The sequence below is a fragment of the Girardinichthys multiradiatus genome, chromosome 2 (assembly GCF_021462225.1).
Source record: "Girardinichthys multiradiatus isolate DD_20200921_A chromosome 2, DD_fGirMul_XY1, whole genome shotgun sequence".
Lineage (NCBI taxonomy): Eukaryota > Metazoa > Chordata > Actinopteri > Cyprinodontiformes > Goodeidae > Girardinichthys > Girardinichthys multiradiatus.
This window is the reverse complement of record NC_061795.1, coordinates 25,946,570-25,962,665: the sequence shown is the minus strand read 5'-3', so window position 1 is coordinate 25,962,665 and position 16,096 is coordinate 25,946,570. Positions and strand designations below refer to the sequence as shown.

At 36.8% G+C, this 16,096-nt stretch overlaps 2 protein-coding genes across 5 annotated transcripts in view; one reads left to right on the top strand and one right to left on the bottom strand.

Annotated features, from left to right (window-relative positions):
• The window catches only part of cib2 (calcium and integrin binding family member 2), a 33,488-nt gene extending 29,809 nt beyond the window's left edge, over nt 1-3,679 (top strand). For all 3 annotated transcript variants that reach the window (XM_047345666.1, XM_047345672.1, XM_047345662.1), the window contains 4 exons: nt 426-537; nt 2,200-2,347; nt 2,448-2,643; nt 2,742-3,679. In XM_047345666.1, the coding sequence (XP_047201622.1) occupies nt 426-537; nt 2,200-2,347; nt 2,448-2,643; nt 2,742-2,763 (478 nt within the window). In that variant the 3' untranslated portion in view covers nt 2,764-3,679. The remainder of the gene's footprint in view (nt 1-425; nt 538-2,199; nt 2,348-2,447; nt 2,644-2,741) is intronic.
• Nucleotides 3,680-8,053: 4,374 nt separating this feature from the next.
• Nucleotides 8,054-16,090, bottom strand: LOC124858009 (SH2 domain-containing protein 7-like). Of its 2 annotated transcripts, XM_047349704.1 has the most exons (9): nt 15,954-16,090; nt 11,812-11,935; nt 11,589-11,731; nt 11,017-11,183; nt 10,420-10,509; nt 9,930-10,095; nt 9,689-9,844; nt 8,397-9,068; nt 8,054-8,292 (listed from the first exon to the last, which is right to left on the bottom strand). In XM_047349704.1, the coding sequence occupies exons 2-9, from the start codon at nt 11,864-11,866 to the stop codon at nt 8,248-8,250; spliced, it is 1,494 nt and encodes a 497-aa protein (XP_047205660.1). In that variant the 5' UTR covers nt 11,867-11,935; nt 15,954-16,090; the 3' UTR covers nt 8,054-8,247. The 2 variants fall into 2 exon arrangements, with proteins under 2 accessions (XP_047205660.1, XP_047205652.1); XM_047349696.1 differs by lacking the exon at nt 15,954-16,090 and having other exon boundaries at nt 11,812-11,990.
• Between the last annotated feature and the right edge of the window lie 6 nt (nt 16,091-16,096).

Here is a 16,096-nt window from a genome sequence, read left to right as displayed (position 1 = left end):
AGCCAGAAAGCATAGGTACTGAGAAGTGGTCTGTGGTCCCCACCTGCAGAACCACTCATTTATTGAGTGTGTCTTGCTAATCGCCAAAGATTTCTCCCTGTTGTCTATTCCATTTGCACAACAGCTGTGAAATTGATTGTCAATCAGTGTTGCTTCCTAAGTGGACAGTTTGATTTCACAGAAGTTTGATTTACTTGGAGTTATATTGTGTTGTTTAAGTGTTCCCTTTATTTTTTTGAGCAGTGTACATACACACACCACTAAACCTGGGAGACAGCCTCCCAGAAGAGTTTCAGCTGCAGCGGGTTGGCTGACATCATATGTAACACAGTGGCTTAGGAATGGGAACAAATACCTTTGGCAAGATAGTATATTTTAGAAAATTGTATTATAGTTGTTCAAATCTGTTTCATATTTTACCTTAGGCTGCACAGCAGATACCATGAGTTGGCTCCACATCTTGTACCAATGGACTACACCAATGAACCTGATTGTAAACTGCCGTTAGCTCTGATTGTCAACATGCCAGAATTAAAGGTGAAAAAAAGAAAATCATTCAAACTTTTTTAAAAAGCTTTTTAAAAACCTCCGATATTTTACTAGTTCTTTAAATTTTTACCTGCTTCCTAAACTGTTAAATAATATCTAACCAAAAAATCTTTTTAATTAAAGGACAGAATTCATTTTTAACCAAATTAAATTTAATCTCACTGTGGTAGGCTGTATACAATGTAATCCTTAGTCTGAAACGTTGTGAAACCTCTTTATAGTTCATTGATTTGACTCTGTGACCACTTCTACTGCCATGCCATGAAAAAGTACTCGCCTCCTTACAAATTTTTTCTTATTTGCTCCGTCACATTTAAATATTTCAGATCATGAAACTAATTTTAATATCAGACAAAGACCTGAGTAACCTGAGTAAATGGAGCGTGCATTTGAAATTACCATTTTATTTATTAGAGAAGGAAAAGATACCTGAAGCAACCTGACGTGTGTGAAAAGCTCATTTCCTCCTAAAACTAATAACTGGTTGTTCCAGCCTTGGGAGCAGCTACTGCCATCAAGCATTTGTGATAACTGGGAATAAGTCTTTTATGTTATGTTTCAAGAAATTTGGCTCTCTCTGTTTTACAGAATATTACAGCAATATCTTGGTTTTCCTGGTCACAGCATTTCCATTGGATTTATGCCTAGACTTTCAAATAGGTGGCACTAAAATCCTAATTTTAATGTTTTTGAACCACTCAGAGGTGCATTTCGTGGTGTACTTTGCACCATTGTCCTGTTACATAACCCAACTGCTTTTAAGCTTAAGGTCACAAAGGCGATCAGTGGGTTTTGTTAAAGAACAGAATTTATGGTTCCATCGATTACAGCAGGTTGTCCAGGTCCTGAGCAGCAAAGCAGCCCCACACCATCACATTATTACCACCATGTTTGACCATTGGTATAATATTCTGAAATGCTGTGCCAGATGTAAGGGTAATGTTCCAAAAACTTAAATTTTGTTTCGACAGTTCAAAGAATATTTTTCCGAAAGATTATTAAGGTGCTTTTTGGCAAATATGAGACAGGTCCTTTTGTTCGTTTTGCTCAGCAGTGATTTTTGACTTTGAACCCTTTTATGAATGTCATTTTTGAACTAGATTTTTTCCTCATTACTGAATTGTGAACACTGTTCTTAAATAAAGCAAATGAGGCCTTCGGTGCTTTAGATGTTGCTCTGGGTTTTTCTGTTCTTCTGTTCTTTATCCACTGGAGTCTCAAACCCTTAGAAATGTTGTGATCCTTTCCGGATTTAAGGGACTTTGTTTCTCATCACAGGTCCACCAGTTATCTGGGTGTGTTTAGTGAAAATGAACTCTGGTCTATTAATGGTCAATTAATTCATGATTTAACAGTGGGGATAAATTACTTTTTCACATTGGGCCAGATTGGTTTGGATAGCTTTTGTTCCCTATATAATGACATTTTAAAAAACGCTTTTTGTATTGCTTTAGGTTATCCTTGTCAATTTTAAATTTTGTTTGATGATCTGAAAGATTTAAGTGTGGCTAAAAGGAGAAAACGGAAGAAATCTGTATGTGGGCAAATACTTTTTCACATCATTTATAATATCACTCTATATAAAATAGTGTAATAAATTAAATGTCAAATGCCATTTGCATTAATTTGATTATCCTGTCTGATGTGCAGGAAAACCCATTTTGCAACCGGATTGTGGAGGCATTCTCAGAGGATGGGATGGGAAACCTCAGTTTCAATGAATTTGTGGATATGTTCTCAGTCCTCAGTGAAACGGCTCCAAGAGAACTTAAGGCCATATATGCCTTTAAGATATATGGTAACAACAACACGTAAAAATGTTTTAATGACTTTTATACACATTTTCATTGTATCCAACTGTGTTTGGCTATAATTTCCTGAGATTTATGTTGCTTTAGATTTCAATGTGGATAATTACGTGTGCAAGGAGGACCTTCAGAAGACTCTAAATAGGCTGACAAAGGAAGAGTTGACTCCCGAGGAGGTTGAGTTGGTGTGTGAGAAAACCATCGAGGAGGCAGATTTGGATGGAGACAACAAACTCTCCTACTCTGACTTTGAAAATATGATATCCAGGGCTCCAGATTTTTTAAGGTAATGCTAACTTTTGTTTTAGAGTTGGTTTTACAGTAACATTCCTATCAGTGGGTTAAAATTAACATGAACTTTTATGCTTTTTTTTATTCTTCCAGCACATTTCATATCCGTATCTGAGATGTGTGGTTTGCCGGTTTTGATGTCGGCAGCTTGATGAACCTGGGGGCTGAATTATAGCCAGCCCTGGCCCAGCACCACTCTGGTCTCCAGTCAAATAGAAAGTCAACTCTTCTTAATATGGTCTTAACTAAAGAATACATGCTAAATTTTAGTAAAATACATTCCTCTGTTTTTTGGTGTACCCTGAAGCTCTGCTTGGACTTCTTCTGTTCAGTATTTTCTATCAGTGTGACATTCAATTCCATTGTTACACGGATGACATCTGGGTCTACCTGTCCACCAAATCCAAGTGTATTTGTAAAATTTGAAAGACAGGAAAAGGCGTTGAAGAGCATAACCACAGCTTTAAGAGGATTGTGAAGAAAAAGCACTTTCAAGAGTTTGGGGTCAAGATTCACTAGACAATTAATGAGTCATAAATTAAATTTACTTCTCAGTTTATTGGAATGCACCTGTGCTTTTCTAGTTACAACATAATGGAGCTATAGGAGTTAAACATCTTTTAACATTTTAAAATTGAAAAAATGTGATAAACTGATGTAAAAAATACATTTTTCCTTTCAAATCAATTCAGAAGTGCATAATAATATTCCACTGTAAAAATATTTAAATTCCATTTTCTTCATATGTGTATTTACTACATATTCAGTATTCATAAAAGTATGGACATAGCCTAAAATAAATGAAAGCACATGCGTTCAAACCTTTTATGTGCTTGTGTTTAATATCTAGTTGTATGCAAGGCTGTAGACAGTCATATCTAGGTCATCAAGACTAATTTTAGGACTCATCTTCTGTCACAGCAGCTAGCATGAGATGTCAGTTGTTTGCCATCCTTGGGGAATATTTGTTGGACAAAGTTTTGTGATGTCAGATGTTTGTCTTCTTTTGAGTAAATGCCTATTTTGTGTGTGATGTGTAATTACTTTGACTTCCTCCACTTTTTGTGACTGCGTTTTTTTATTTGGTTGTCGTTAAAAAAGAGAAGTCCCTAAAATCAAAAACACTTGGTGTTTATTAATGCAGAAATTATATCAGATGATTAACCTCAGCTCCAACTTTAAACAGTTTACAAAAATAGTTAATCTAAACCCACCCACACATGATGATCAAAGAGTAAAGATAGGTAAAGAAAATTACTTGAGGCAGAACATTATAAATTGCTGTGAAAATGTATTTCCCCCATACAGATGTCCTCTTGTCTTTTGTCTCACTTAAATGTTGCAGGTCATCTAACCATTTATTGTCAGGCAAACATAATCTGAGTATATAAAAAAAATGCAGTTTTCAATCATGATTTCATTTGTAAAGGGAAAAATATCTAAATCAACCTGGCCTTTTGTGAAAAACTAATTTATTGGCTGCAACCTTCAACTTATTTTTGTATATTTTATTTTTTTGAGTCATTCAGAGGTGTACTTGCTGGTGAGTTTCAGATCATTGTCCTCCTGTATAAACCTAATGCTCCTGAGCTTTAGTTCACAAACTGTTGGTCAGACATTCTCCTTCAGGACTTTTTGCCAGAGAGCAGAATTTAGGGTTTAATCAGTTACCGCAAGCCATCCATGTCCCGAAGAAACAAAACAGCAGCAGATATTACATTTCAACTTTAATGTTTGACTGTAGACGTGATGCTTGTTTGTCTTAGTTCCACTTTTGTCTCTTCAACCCACAGGATGTATTTCTTTAGTCTTAGGGATCTTCAATATGTGAGATGGGCCTTTGAGTTCTTTTTGGTCAGCAGTGATTTTGGCCTTGGAGCTCTTACTCGTCGCTATTTTTGTCCTGTCTCTTTCTTATTGTGGAATCATGAACACTGACTTCAGTTTAAATTATGCCTGCATTGCTTTAGATGTTGTTCTGGGTGTTTTTATGTCCTTCTAGACTAGTCGTTAATGCACTTTTAGAGTAATTTTGTTAAGTCGGTTGCTCCTGGGAAGGTTGACCACTGCTCCGTGTTTTCTCCATTTGTTGATAAACTAAGGTTTACTGGAGTCCCAAAGCCTTAGAATGGTCTTTGTAACCATTTCCAGGCATTCAGAGAAACAAACATGAAACAAACATGAGAAACAAATTCAAAGTCTTTGTTTCTCATGTTGTGTTAGTTTGTTGCTTTTGAGATCGTTGAGTCTATTTTGTGTTGTCCGCTTCTTTTTAAGTGATTTATTGATTCTAAACGTCTGGCAGAGATCAGGCTTGTGAATTTAAACGTAACTATTTTCAACTACTGCAAAGTAGGTCTGGATCGCTGTTAGAAAATAAAATCATCATTTGAATTTAGGAGGATATAATCCGGAGTGATCTGCCCCAGCTTTCACACACGTTAAAGTCCTGCACACACAGACAATCTCTTCAGAAACCAAGAGGAAATACTTTTGCCCATGATCGTTTAAGATTACCAGGTGTTGGTTTCTGAGGTGTGGACTACAGATTTGCGTCATATACAGTAGTGAGAAAAAGTGTTTGGCCCCCTCCTGATTTATTTCTTTGAGTGTTTTTCACACTCATGTGTGTTAGAAGTATTTGAAAGGCAACAGAAGTAAACACAAAATGCATTTTTTAAATGAAGGTTTTTTATTATTAAGGGAGAAAAAAGATCAAAACCTACATGGCCCTGTGTGAAAACGTGATTGCCGCCCCATGTTAAAACATAACTTACCTGTGGTTTGTCACTCCTGAGTTCACTTTCTCAAGCCACACCCAGGTTTGATTACTGCCACACTTGTTCTCAAACAAGAAATCACCTAAATAGGACCTGGCTGACAATGTGATGTAGGCCAAAAGCTAGACATCATACCGAGATCCAAAGAAATGTAGAAACAAATGAGAAAGAAAGTATTTGAGATCTATCACTCTAGAAAAGGTTATAAACTAATTTCTAAAGCTTTGGGACTCCAGCGAACCACAGCTATTAATATTGTTGTTTGCATACCTGAAAACATGAATGTTCTGTTCAGGGTCTGCACAAGTAGCACCATGCACCTGTGACAGATGGCCTTTAAGTCTTTAGTTGTAGTTGGTTGTAGTTTTAATGAGCATTAAGAAGATAAAGGTAATGATTGATGGCCAATGACCAAATAAAAAGTGTGGTCATCTTTTTGTCACAGGATAAGGACATCTGTGCCTGTAGCTCATAAATTCATCATATAGCACCAAACTGGTTAAAAAATATTTAATGACAGATTAGTTGCAATCTGATTATTTGATACAACCCTCGACTGGTTTAAATTATAATTCTCTGGCTGTATTTAGATGGTCCAATTCAAATCATTTACATCCCCATCATCCCTCCTATTTTCTGGTGTACCCCAAGGCTGTGTGCTTGAATCTCTAATGTATATTATATACAGTGCCTGTCTTGCAGCAACTCCACTGGCTCCCTGTTAAGTACAGCATCATTTGTAGGATCTTAGTCAACCTCAAGGCCATCAACAACCTAGCACCTTGGTATCTTATTAAGTGAAGTCACAAGTACTTTATTTGGCCTTTTAAAAAAATATAACCATCACTTGGTCCACTAACATGTACTAGAGATAATAGTGTTGTCAAAATAATATTGCTGGTACATCTCACTGATTTCTCAATAAATTTGATATTTCAATGCATATGATTACTGAGAAAATGTCTATGAACTTATACTTCTGGAACGTTTCACATTTTTGTCAAGTAACATCCACAAATTTACTGGGATTTGTTTTTGTGAAATGGAAGGAAATGAAAACTTGGTTTTAACTTTTTTTCAAAAATGAAAATCTGAAAATGTTGCTCTCACCCAGTTTACTCTGAAACCCATAAATACATCCCAGTGCCACAAACTGCCTTTAAAATCTGTCTAATAAGTAAAAATAGACTACCTGCGTGTGATTTAATCATATTATAAATTTAGCTGTTCTGTTAAGAGCATAATGAAGACAATAGATCCACAGCTGAGGTGGAAAAATCTGTAGAAAGGATGACAATATGCAGTGCACGCCACAAATAACATCAAAATAAATAAGACCTAGTAGAGAAGAGAACAAGGGAAATAAAATTTCTGTGTGCAGTATTTAATGTTGTGAAGTCTTGAATATGTTATTTTTTTTCCTTTTGATGTAGATTGCGTGTATTTCATCAGATTATACATACCACTATTGCTCAATGAGGAACTTTTGTAATTTTATCCATTTCAACTTTCCACCATTAGTAGTTAGTTTTCCACTGTTGCACAATAGCACACTTATGATGTAATAATAATCTGTTACGACTCTACACCATTAATAGTTTTTATTACAGTGACGGTTTACCGAGTGGATCTTAGTTGTGAAAGAGCAGTGAGCAGAAAGGTCACAAAAACTGGATGATTGACATTTCAGCAGTTTAACATATCGCTGTTGGCCTCACAGGACTCATAGGGAAAACACCTTGCATTCTAATTTCTCAAACCTCTGTTTCAAACACAACGCTGCAAAAGCTGTATTTTTGTTTAACTGCTACAGGATTAATCCATTCAGATACATGGGCAGAGATATGACCTTTTTTGTAGTTTATAGGCCCCACTAAAACTGTAATTAGGAAACTAAATAAAAAGGAGGTGATAAAAAGTACCAAAAAAATATTTTAGCACCTTCAGCCTATTTCGCCATTGCTGCTGAATGCAGTCTTTTAAAATCTTTATGCAAATACGTTTCCTGTGAAAAAAAGGGCTATTTGTGTGGCAGCAAAAACATTACTAAAAAAACAACTGTAGGCCTTTTAACGAAGTTTCTCCACGAGTGCACACAGAATTTGCTTTTACAGGAAATCTTCTCTGGTCAGTTATGAGGAACCATAGAGCCAGAGCACCAAATGGCAAGAGCATGCCATGCACAGCAGGCGTTTTGATAGACTCTGGGAGGCATTGCTTCTATGTGTTTGATTTAGCAGTTATTTGCATTTGATATCTGGACACAGAAATGCCTCTGCTGTTCCCAAAAAAGCCCCATTTTGTATTTGCATTTCCTATTAGGAAGCGGAGGTCATCAATCATTAACCCTGACTCATTTTCTTTTCTTCTATGCTAAAATTGGCCCATGAATCTGGGCTAAAGCTAAATTGTCTCCAACAACCCATTGTGAATCAGTAAATGTGACATTCTCCCCTACAAAATATCAGATCATATCTTACTTTCTACACAGATGAAAGCAATTTCCATAAAATTTTTAAAATTTTCCTCCATAGTGTAATGCCCGTACATGGACTTGCCCTCAGTTCTTATAATCTTTTACATCACTTTAGCTGTAGCTCTAAAATAATGATTTAAAACATCTCATTTATTGTAATAAGTTTAATAGTAATAACAGTTTCAGAACTTTTCAATAGCTTTAATAAATTGAATTAGATGGATGAGGGTAACTTTGATCAATTTAAAATAAATATACATTGAAATCAAATATTACATCATAGGTAGCAAAGTAGTGTTAAGTAAGTAAAATTAGGTAAACATTTTCTTCGTTAGTTGGTTTGTCATTTCCGCTTGGTCTCGGGAAAAAGCCATTTCCATTTGTCATTCTGCAAAAGGTAAATATATGACATATTAATATTAGATAATAAGATAAAATAAAATAAAAAAAAACCAAAAAAACATGGTATTTAAATAAAAGCTTGTGACTAACCTTTATCCCCCAGGATCCATTGTTATATTTGCGTTTGGTCTCCTCCACAGGTTCATGAGTGTTGCTGTTGGCTTTGGGCTTGGCAGGCTCCTTGTAGTTGGGGAGGATCTCATATGTGCTGTCATTATCAATGACAGGGGCTTCGATGGAGACCTCGGCGTACAGGGAGTCGCTGAGCTGCTCTGTGGATGATGTGTTTTCAGAAAGTGTTGGGCTGTGGCTGCCAGCCAGGTGATAGACCGAGTGGTCACTCAGGCCATCCAGGCTGTGGCTGCTGTTTGACTGTGAGATGCCGCCAGTGGCCTGTCTGACTGGCCTTGGGGAAAGTCTTGGTGGCGTGTCAGGAGGCACGCTCAGTCTGTAACACTGCTCGCCATCAGAATGGCTGTCCAGCAGAGGCAGGGACATGCACTTGCTATCAAGCACACTGAGTTTACAGTAGACCGATTCAGGGTCTAATGAAGGACTACTCCTGCCATTGTTCTGCTCCTTGGTAGTCGGCCTATCGGCTTTGCCTTGATTAGGGCCTGGGGACTTGTCCTTGGAGGTGTGGCGGGCACTAGGTGCATCCCTGGGTGTTTGCTTTCTAAGCTGAGCATACAGAACCCCATCATTGTCACTGACTGGGGTGCTTTCAACATGCCTGGTCCTCCGTGGCAAAGGTGGTACATCCTATTTATGAAAAAACAAGACAGGTTTTTTAAAAGCTGGCCATGAGGTATTACTTTGGTACATTTTAAGACAAAAGATTAGGGTGACATCCATGTAACTTTGGAGAGAATAAAACAAAATAGAAATGTCATCCATAATAAAATAAAATTGCAGCATTTCCTCTTAAGATGTACAGTCAAGATTAAAAACAACACAGAAACATAAAATAAAGTTGCTGAGAATGTAACTAAAAAGAAGATTAAAAATATTAAAAAATATTAAATGTAAGGTACTACACACAGTCATTTCCAGTAAATAAAAATATTATTGAAAAGATGATTTATCGCATTAACTCAGTTCACTAAGTGAAACACGTTATAAACATTAATTACAGACAGACTGATGTTTTCAAGCCTGAAAACTTGTCATTTAAGATCAGAATATTACATCAGACCAATAAAAAACATTTTTAATCCAAAGATAGGGGTGTAGTGAAAAGTAGAATTCATAATTCCTGCTTAAAAGTTATTTTCAAGATTTACTTTTAATCTGACAAACAAGGCTCATCAGAAAGCATATTCCAATTTATTGAAAATGACAGATTTTTTAATATAATTTACATTCTTATTTTTGGGACTCACCTCTTGGGTTCTGCTGCTCCTTGGTGCCCGCACTGGATGCTGCTCTGTGACTGAGTTAATCTGCTGTCTATGTAGTTTCTTCGCCGCTCTGAGAGGAGCTTCTGGTTTTTCTTTATGGCTGACCTGGATGATATCATAGAGATCCTCATTGAGATTCTGCAAAAACAAAAACACTAGTTAGGCCATTAATCACATCAAGTCCTCTTCATAAAATAAATAACAAAGAGGAGTCAACTCTCACCCCAAAGCACGGAGATGTCAGGTACTCTCTAAAGGGCTCAATGGGTTTTGTTTTATAGTGTTCTATTAGATCGAACATAGTGTTGTGCCCTTCTGTCTCTCCGCACACTATAAACCGTCCCTCTTCGCCCTGGCTTATCACAAAGTGTCGACACCGATCTCTGCCTCTGCAAAAGAAAAACTGGTTATTTTTAGCAAGCTGTTGCAGTTATAATATATGCAAAATTCAAACTGTTTAAATTAATGTTAAAAGTGGCCCAGAAAATATGTATTTTGAGACTTTTGGAGCCTGATTGTCCCCTAAGAAGGTAAACTAGACAACCAGGCTCCAAAAGTCTTAAGCTTAGAGGGAGTGTTTATGGTACTTATTTTTGTCCTTTGAAATTCTAAGAAGCAGCATTAATTTGTGAGGAAGTAATATTTTATGAGAAACGTCTGTTTAGAATAAAAAATAAAATAAACCAGCTTCTTTGCAGTAAACTAGGACTCACTTGTAGGACAGAATATATCCAATAGCTTTATCACTGAGCCGGATCAAGAAGCAGCCAAGCTCCTTTTCTCTGAGCATGTCCTCAGCATTTCTGTAGACAAACAAAGAACAGCATGGAAATCAGACCATTGTCAAACATAATTTCAAGCTTATTTGTAACTCTTTAAAAAAAAACATCTTTTGTCTTGCAGAGTAAAGCACTATTAAAACAATTCCACTATGGAAGTAAATCTCTCTCATAGGAAAAACCAATTTTGCAACATGCCCTTTCGATGTAGCTGACACTGGCTGTACGTAGGTAAATGTCCCATATGCTTTTTATGTAGGAGTGTGGTGTCAGCCAGAGGAAAGGGCAGAAGGTGTGCGTGGGAGTACTGTAAAGTGGACAATTTCGATGAGAGAAAACGTGTCTGTGGCTTGTATGTACATAACTGCTTCTCTCAAGCAGCCACCAATTTTTTAACAATATGAAATCTTTCCAAACAAATAAAGAATATATCTGTTTTTTTCTTAATTAATTCAAAAACAAAGCTTTACGGCAATTTATAATTTGATAAAATATGTGCAAACTTGTGTGAAATCTTCTGTCAATACTTACTTTCTGCTGATGAATCCCAGGAACCAGCTGGGGAAGAGGCCGTTGTTGACAATAAGAGGCAGCTGAGTGTCTATGAACCACCTGGAGGCCAATTCCCTGAGCCTCCCCTCCGTAACTTCAGCAGCAGGATCCACAGTCGGCTCCCATTGCTCCATCCTCACCCTGTCCTGATCAAAGCAACACAAGCGTCTCGTGAACAAAAGCAGCATTTATTTCCTGCTGCCCATGAGACAGTGTTTTAACAGTCTAATTTGCTTATTTTCCAACAGGCGTCACTCAGAGCCTGAAGGCTGTACTGTGTTCTCGTAGTATTTTTTTTTTTAAAGATGGCGCTGTAGGGGTGGGGGGGTGGTTTGGGTGGCACACCCTGTCTAATCCAGCACAACATTTTTTTACTGTGTAAATATAGACATTTTTACAATCAATATACCCAGAATTAAACATCCAAAATCAAAGAAAGGCTGACCTCTGCAACCGTTGTATCACACTGATGTAAAACAAATTTTGCATGGTGGTGTGCATTTAGAAAAATAGTCATTTAAGCTGCCAAGGACTGGTTTAAGGTTTCTTACCTTGAAGCAAAACTTCAAACGTGTCCTGTATCCAGGGGACTTCGTATGACTTTCTTCTTTTGGTTTTGAATGTGAAAAGTAGCAAATATTTTCAGACCCTGCTTGCTGTTGTCGGCACAATGCGCAGCAGCTCCTTTCAACCCCTGAAGAAGATAATTAAGGTGTAATTGTAAAGCACATATTGTGTTCCAGTAAAGTAGATCTCAGAGAAGAGGTTACATACCTGTCCTTGTGACTACCACTGTGTGATTTGAACTCAGTGTCATTGCAGCAAACATTAAAATTCTCCTCTCAGCTTCTGAACCTCTGTAATCTCCAACTGAAAATGGTTTGATTGTGACCCCCCACTGAGAGATATAGAGAGATGACATTTACAATTACACACATTTTTCCACTGGTCTGGAAAGCAGAGGTACTCGGCATGGTACGAAAGTTATTTGCATAACAAAGACAGCTGAGGGTTGTTGAGCAAAGCAAGAGCTTCCTGAAGAGAAACGGAAAGTAAGTTGCACAGAAACAGTGGTTTGTGAGGAAACGCATACATTGGTTTGCAAAGGGGAGATGTTGTACCCACTGAGCGTCTGATTGCCATAGTCACGGGAGAGAATTTGCGTCAGCAGGTTATCTGTGTTTTTCTTTGACTTGGGGTGTGCTTTGAATAGTTCGTAAGACAGGTCTTAATAGATGGAAGAATGGAAATATTTGGGAACATCTGACATGGTTTCAATAAAGCTTAACAAGCTTTTGAAAAAATGAGACATTTCCCTGGCCTGCTTTTGAGGTTCTGATAAAAAAGCATAACTCATTCCCCCCATGGCTCAGACTGTTGTCATGAATCATTTAGGTTTAGCTCTGTAGACAGTAGGAAGTCCCAGTGGGGGAGAGCCAATAAGCAGAAATATTCTGTGTCATGGAGAACAAAATGTGAAACCAGATTTCACATTTCTACAGTGCTCCCTATAATGGTAACATGGCTCCAGCATATTTACTCACTGAGTGGAAAACACAAGTATTGAACACATGAACAATTTTCTCTGTAAGTATATTTCTAAAGGAGGTATCGATGTGAAGTCAGTATGTTGACGACAAAAACTTAAGTAACTAACACATAAACAGAAGCCCAAACAACCTATTCTGTAAATGCAGTTGTAACAAAGAGAAATGTATAAAAGGCTTTTGTAATGATTCCTTCAAATCTCTTACAGATTTATGTTGTCTCTGCTTTTTTGGTCACAGTCAAATGTTGAAGATTATAAAACAAACTTAAAATAGCTTAATCATAAATTAACTTTGAGTTACCACATTTTTTGGAAAGATGAGTTCAACTTCAGTAATGCCACCCAGGCCCGATTACTGTCAGACCTGTACAATTAAAAAATCACCTAAACAGAACATTTCTGCCAATGTGAAGTAGGCTAAAATATTTTTTAAAAACCATCATTTCGTTTTACTAAAAGGATTGAAGAAGGAATGAGAAACAAAGCCATTGGCATTTATTTGGAAAGTACTGCAAAGCCATCTCTAAGGCTTTGGGACGTTAGTGAACCACAGTGCGAGCGATTGCTCACAGATGGAGAAAACACTGAACAAAACATTTCCAGGGTTGTTCGACCAACTAAAATTACTCAAAGAGTGCAAAAATTATTCCAGAAGGTCACAAAAGAACGCAAAACAACATCTAGCACTTGCAGGCCTCACTTCTTTATAATCCCCAAGACTTTTAGGACATATTCTGTGCACTGATGAGGCAAAAACAGAACTTCTCTTTTTTGCCTTTTTTATTTCACTGTTTATTTTAAAAAGAAAAAAAATAACAGAACTTTTTGGAAGGTGCTCATCTCATTACGTCTGGTGTAAAATTAAATCAAAATTTCAGGAAACAAACATCATCCCCACAGTCAAACATGATATTATTAATGGTTAATGTCTAATAACTGGTTGTGCCCCCCTTGGGGGTTGTGCTCACTTCCAAACCTCTCTATTGGTGTGGTGTTTTGGGAATGAGGTGCAGTGCCACTCTTCTTTCAAACATCTCAGAGAGACAAACTTGGGTTTCATCTAACCAGATTTTATTCTCCCAGAATTGACCTGACAAATGTTCTGTATTAAACTTCAAAGGAACTTCAATATGCTTTTTCTTCAGCAGTGGAGTCTTGTGCAGTGGGTGTGCTTAAAGGCCTTGTAGTTAGGTGCATTAGTTGCTTTTTCATGGAAAAACAACAAGTTGTGATTATTGTCTTGACTTGATTCTGATGTATTTTCTTGCAGTTTTTGTCATACAAATTATAGATAATGAATAAGCATCAAGCCAACAACTGTACCTTACATTCCATGTATTACTAACGAGTGCTACAGTATAACCTACAATTTCAACATATTCTTAGCAGTGCAGCCTGTCTGTTTTACAGCGCTTTGTGATTCATAGCATGCTCCTCTGGGGAAGATGTGAGGTTTGAGGTTAGTTATTATCGCTGTAACCATCTTTGTAAGAATCCTGCTCAACAAACTTTCCAAGCAGATGATCTGTGAAAAACCTGCTTCAGCTGATATAAATGAAAATAAAAGGTTCCTGAAAATAAAAAGAAAGCTCATATAGCTGACATTTTGGTTCCAGTGCCTTCATGACAGCCCCCCTCTCAGGGGGGATGTGGATCCTTGAAAGGTCACAATTTGACACCCATAAAATGTCACTGCAACTGAACCGCATCCCGTCTGTGTCTGCTTTTCAAGCCTTAAAGTAAAACAGACATCCTCCTGAACTCTTAAAGCTTTCCTAAGTAAGAAGAATATAAATCTTACCAGAATATTATCAGAACTTGTAATTGAGGACAGTTACAGAGGTGGTTTGGGGTTTTTCACTGTACTCAAGCTACGGTTAAAAATGGGGAAAACAACAGGTGTATTTCCCAGCATAAAACTAGTCACCTACTGTTTACTCACTGTACTGGGGCCCACATACGCCCTGGTAAAACAGATTTGTAACCATTAATCATCTGAATAACTTCAGCATGTTCTGTTTCACCTTCGGAGAGAGCTCAAAATTGTTCCGGCAGCTTAAACTCTCATTCTTTTGCTCTCATGAGTCATACTGTGAAATACATACATTAAGTGCACGCCCACATCAGAGATTACAGCTTTGATATGAACAAACCAAGTCCAAAGCAGCTTTAACCATCAATCATTATCTAAGGTTTTACCAAAAGGAGAGGGTGTAGGAAATAATACTGCTATGGTTCTGGTTACAATGTAAGCAATTTCTGAGGTGATATTTGCGTTCTAATATATGTTTATATAATGTTTTGCTTTTAGAACTGTACTTTCTTGCCTACAATGAATGGAATGACAGTGCAGAGGCTGCAGATGTGTGGGATAGAGGGAAAGATGATGTGCAGAAAATATATCTACGTTATGGCGAACATTTTAACCATTAAACCAGAACATCCAGTAATATCTTTAAAATATTTATTTATTCATACCTTTGAATCAGTTTTGTTTTATTAATGTCAATATATTTTTATGAGTGGAACACATAACATACATGTAGGCCTGCGAAAAAAACAAAATATATCTCTCATTCTAACCTACTTGGCTGCCAATAGTTCTTAACTATTATCTGCGTTGTTATTCTAGAGCCAATTCACACAGAACGCATTACTAAATCCTTCTGTAAATCATTTGGTTGATCTTTTTCACTCTATAAATTTTAAAGATCCAATTACCAATTCCTATTTTATTAAATTTAAACGTACCTTTATGTCATAGTCAGGTTTTATGAAAAATAATATTCTTATAAGATTAACCTGACATAAACTAGCTGTCAAAAAACATTAAAGTGCAGTAAATCAATATTATAATATGAATGACATCCATTCGTTCATCTGACACTAATAGAAGTACTTGAACAAAAAAAATAAAACATTGTTTTAAGTTCAACAATTAAAGTATTAGATATATTTAGGTACTGAGACGCTGAATAGATGCAGTAATTTAAGTAAACAGAGCCCCAGCCGTTCAGTGCATATAGTGTACACTATATGGACATACATTCAGCATGCTGACATTTCTGTACTAAAAATTCTTAATTCAGTGGTTTTGTGTAATATTTATTACGTGCGGAACAGAAATAAAAACTTTAAATACAAAATTCTGAATGTCATTAATCTTTATTATATGGGTTTTGCTCTTTGAATTGCATTACTGAAGTACATTAAGTTTTAAATGATATTAATGTATTGAGATGTACACAGTGTTTACTGTTTCAAAGATATACTCGTGTTAAATGAGTCCAACATTTTGTTCAAACAAAGTCCAGTCCCCAAGGGGCAGTGCCCGGTAACTTTTAAATGTGTGCCTGCTTTAACATACCTGAATCCAATGATTTAGTGATTAGCAGGACTCTGTCAAACATGATGTTTGATTCAGGTGTGTTGAACCAGGGATGCATCTAAAAGCTGCAGGACAGCAGTCCCTGCATACTAGAGTTTTTAGAGGTTTGAATTCCTTCCACT

Coding starts and splice junctions, on each gene's coding strand:
- LOC124858009 (XM_047349696.1), bottom strand. CDS start 11,959: ATGTCATCTCTCTATATCTCTCAGTGGGGGGTCACAATCAAACCATTT. Junction 11,732..11,811: donor AGTGGTAGTCACAAGGACAG/GTATGTAACCTC, acceptor TATCTTCTTCAG/GGGTTGAAAGGAGCTGCTGC. Junction 10,510..11,016: donor CTGGGATTCATCAGCAGAAA/GTAAGTATTGAC, acceptor GTTTGTCTACAG/AAATGCTGAGGACATGCTCA.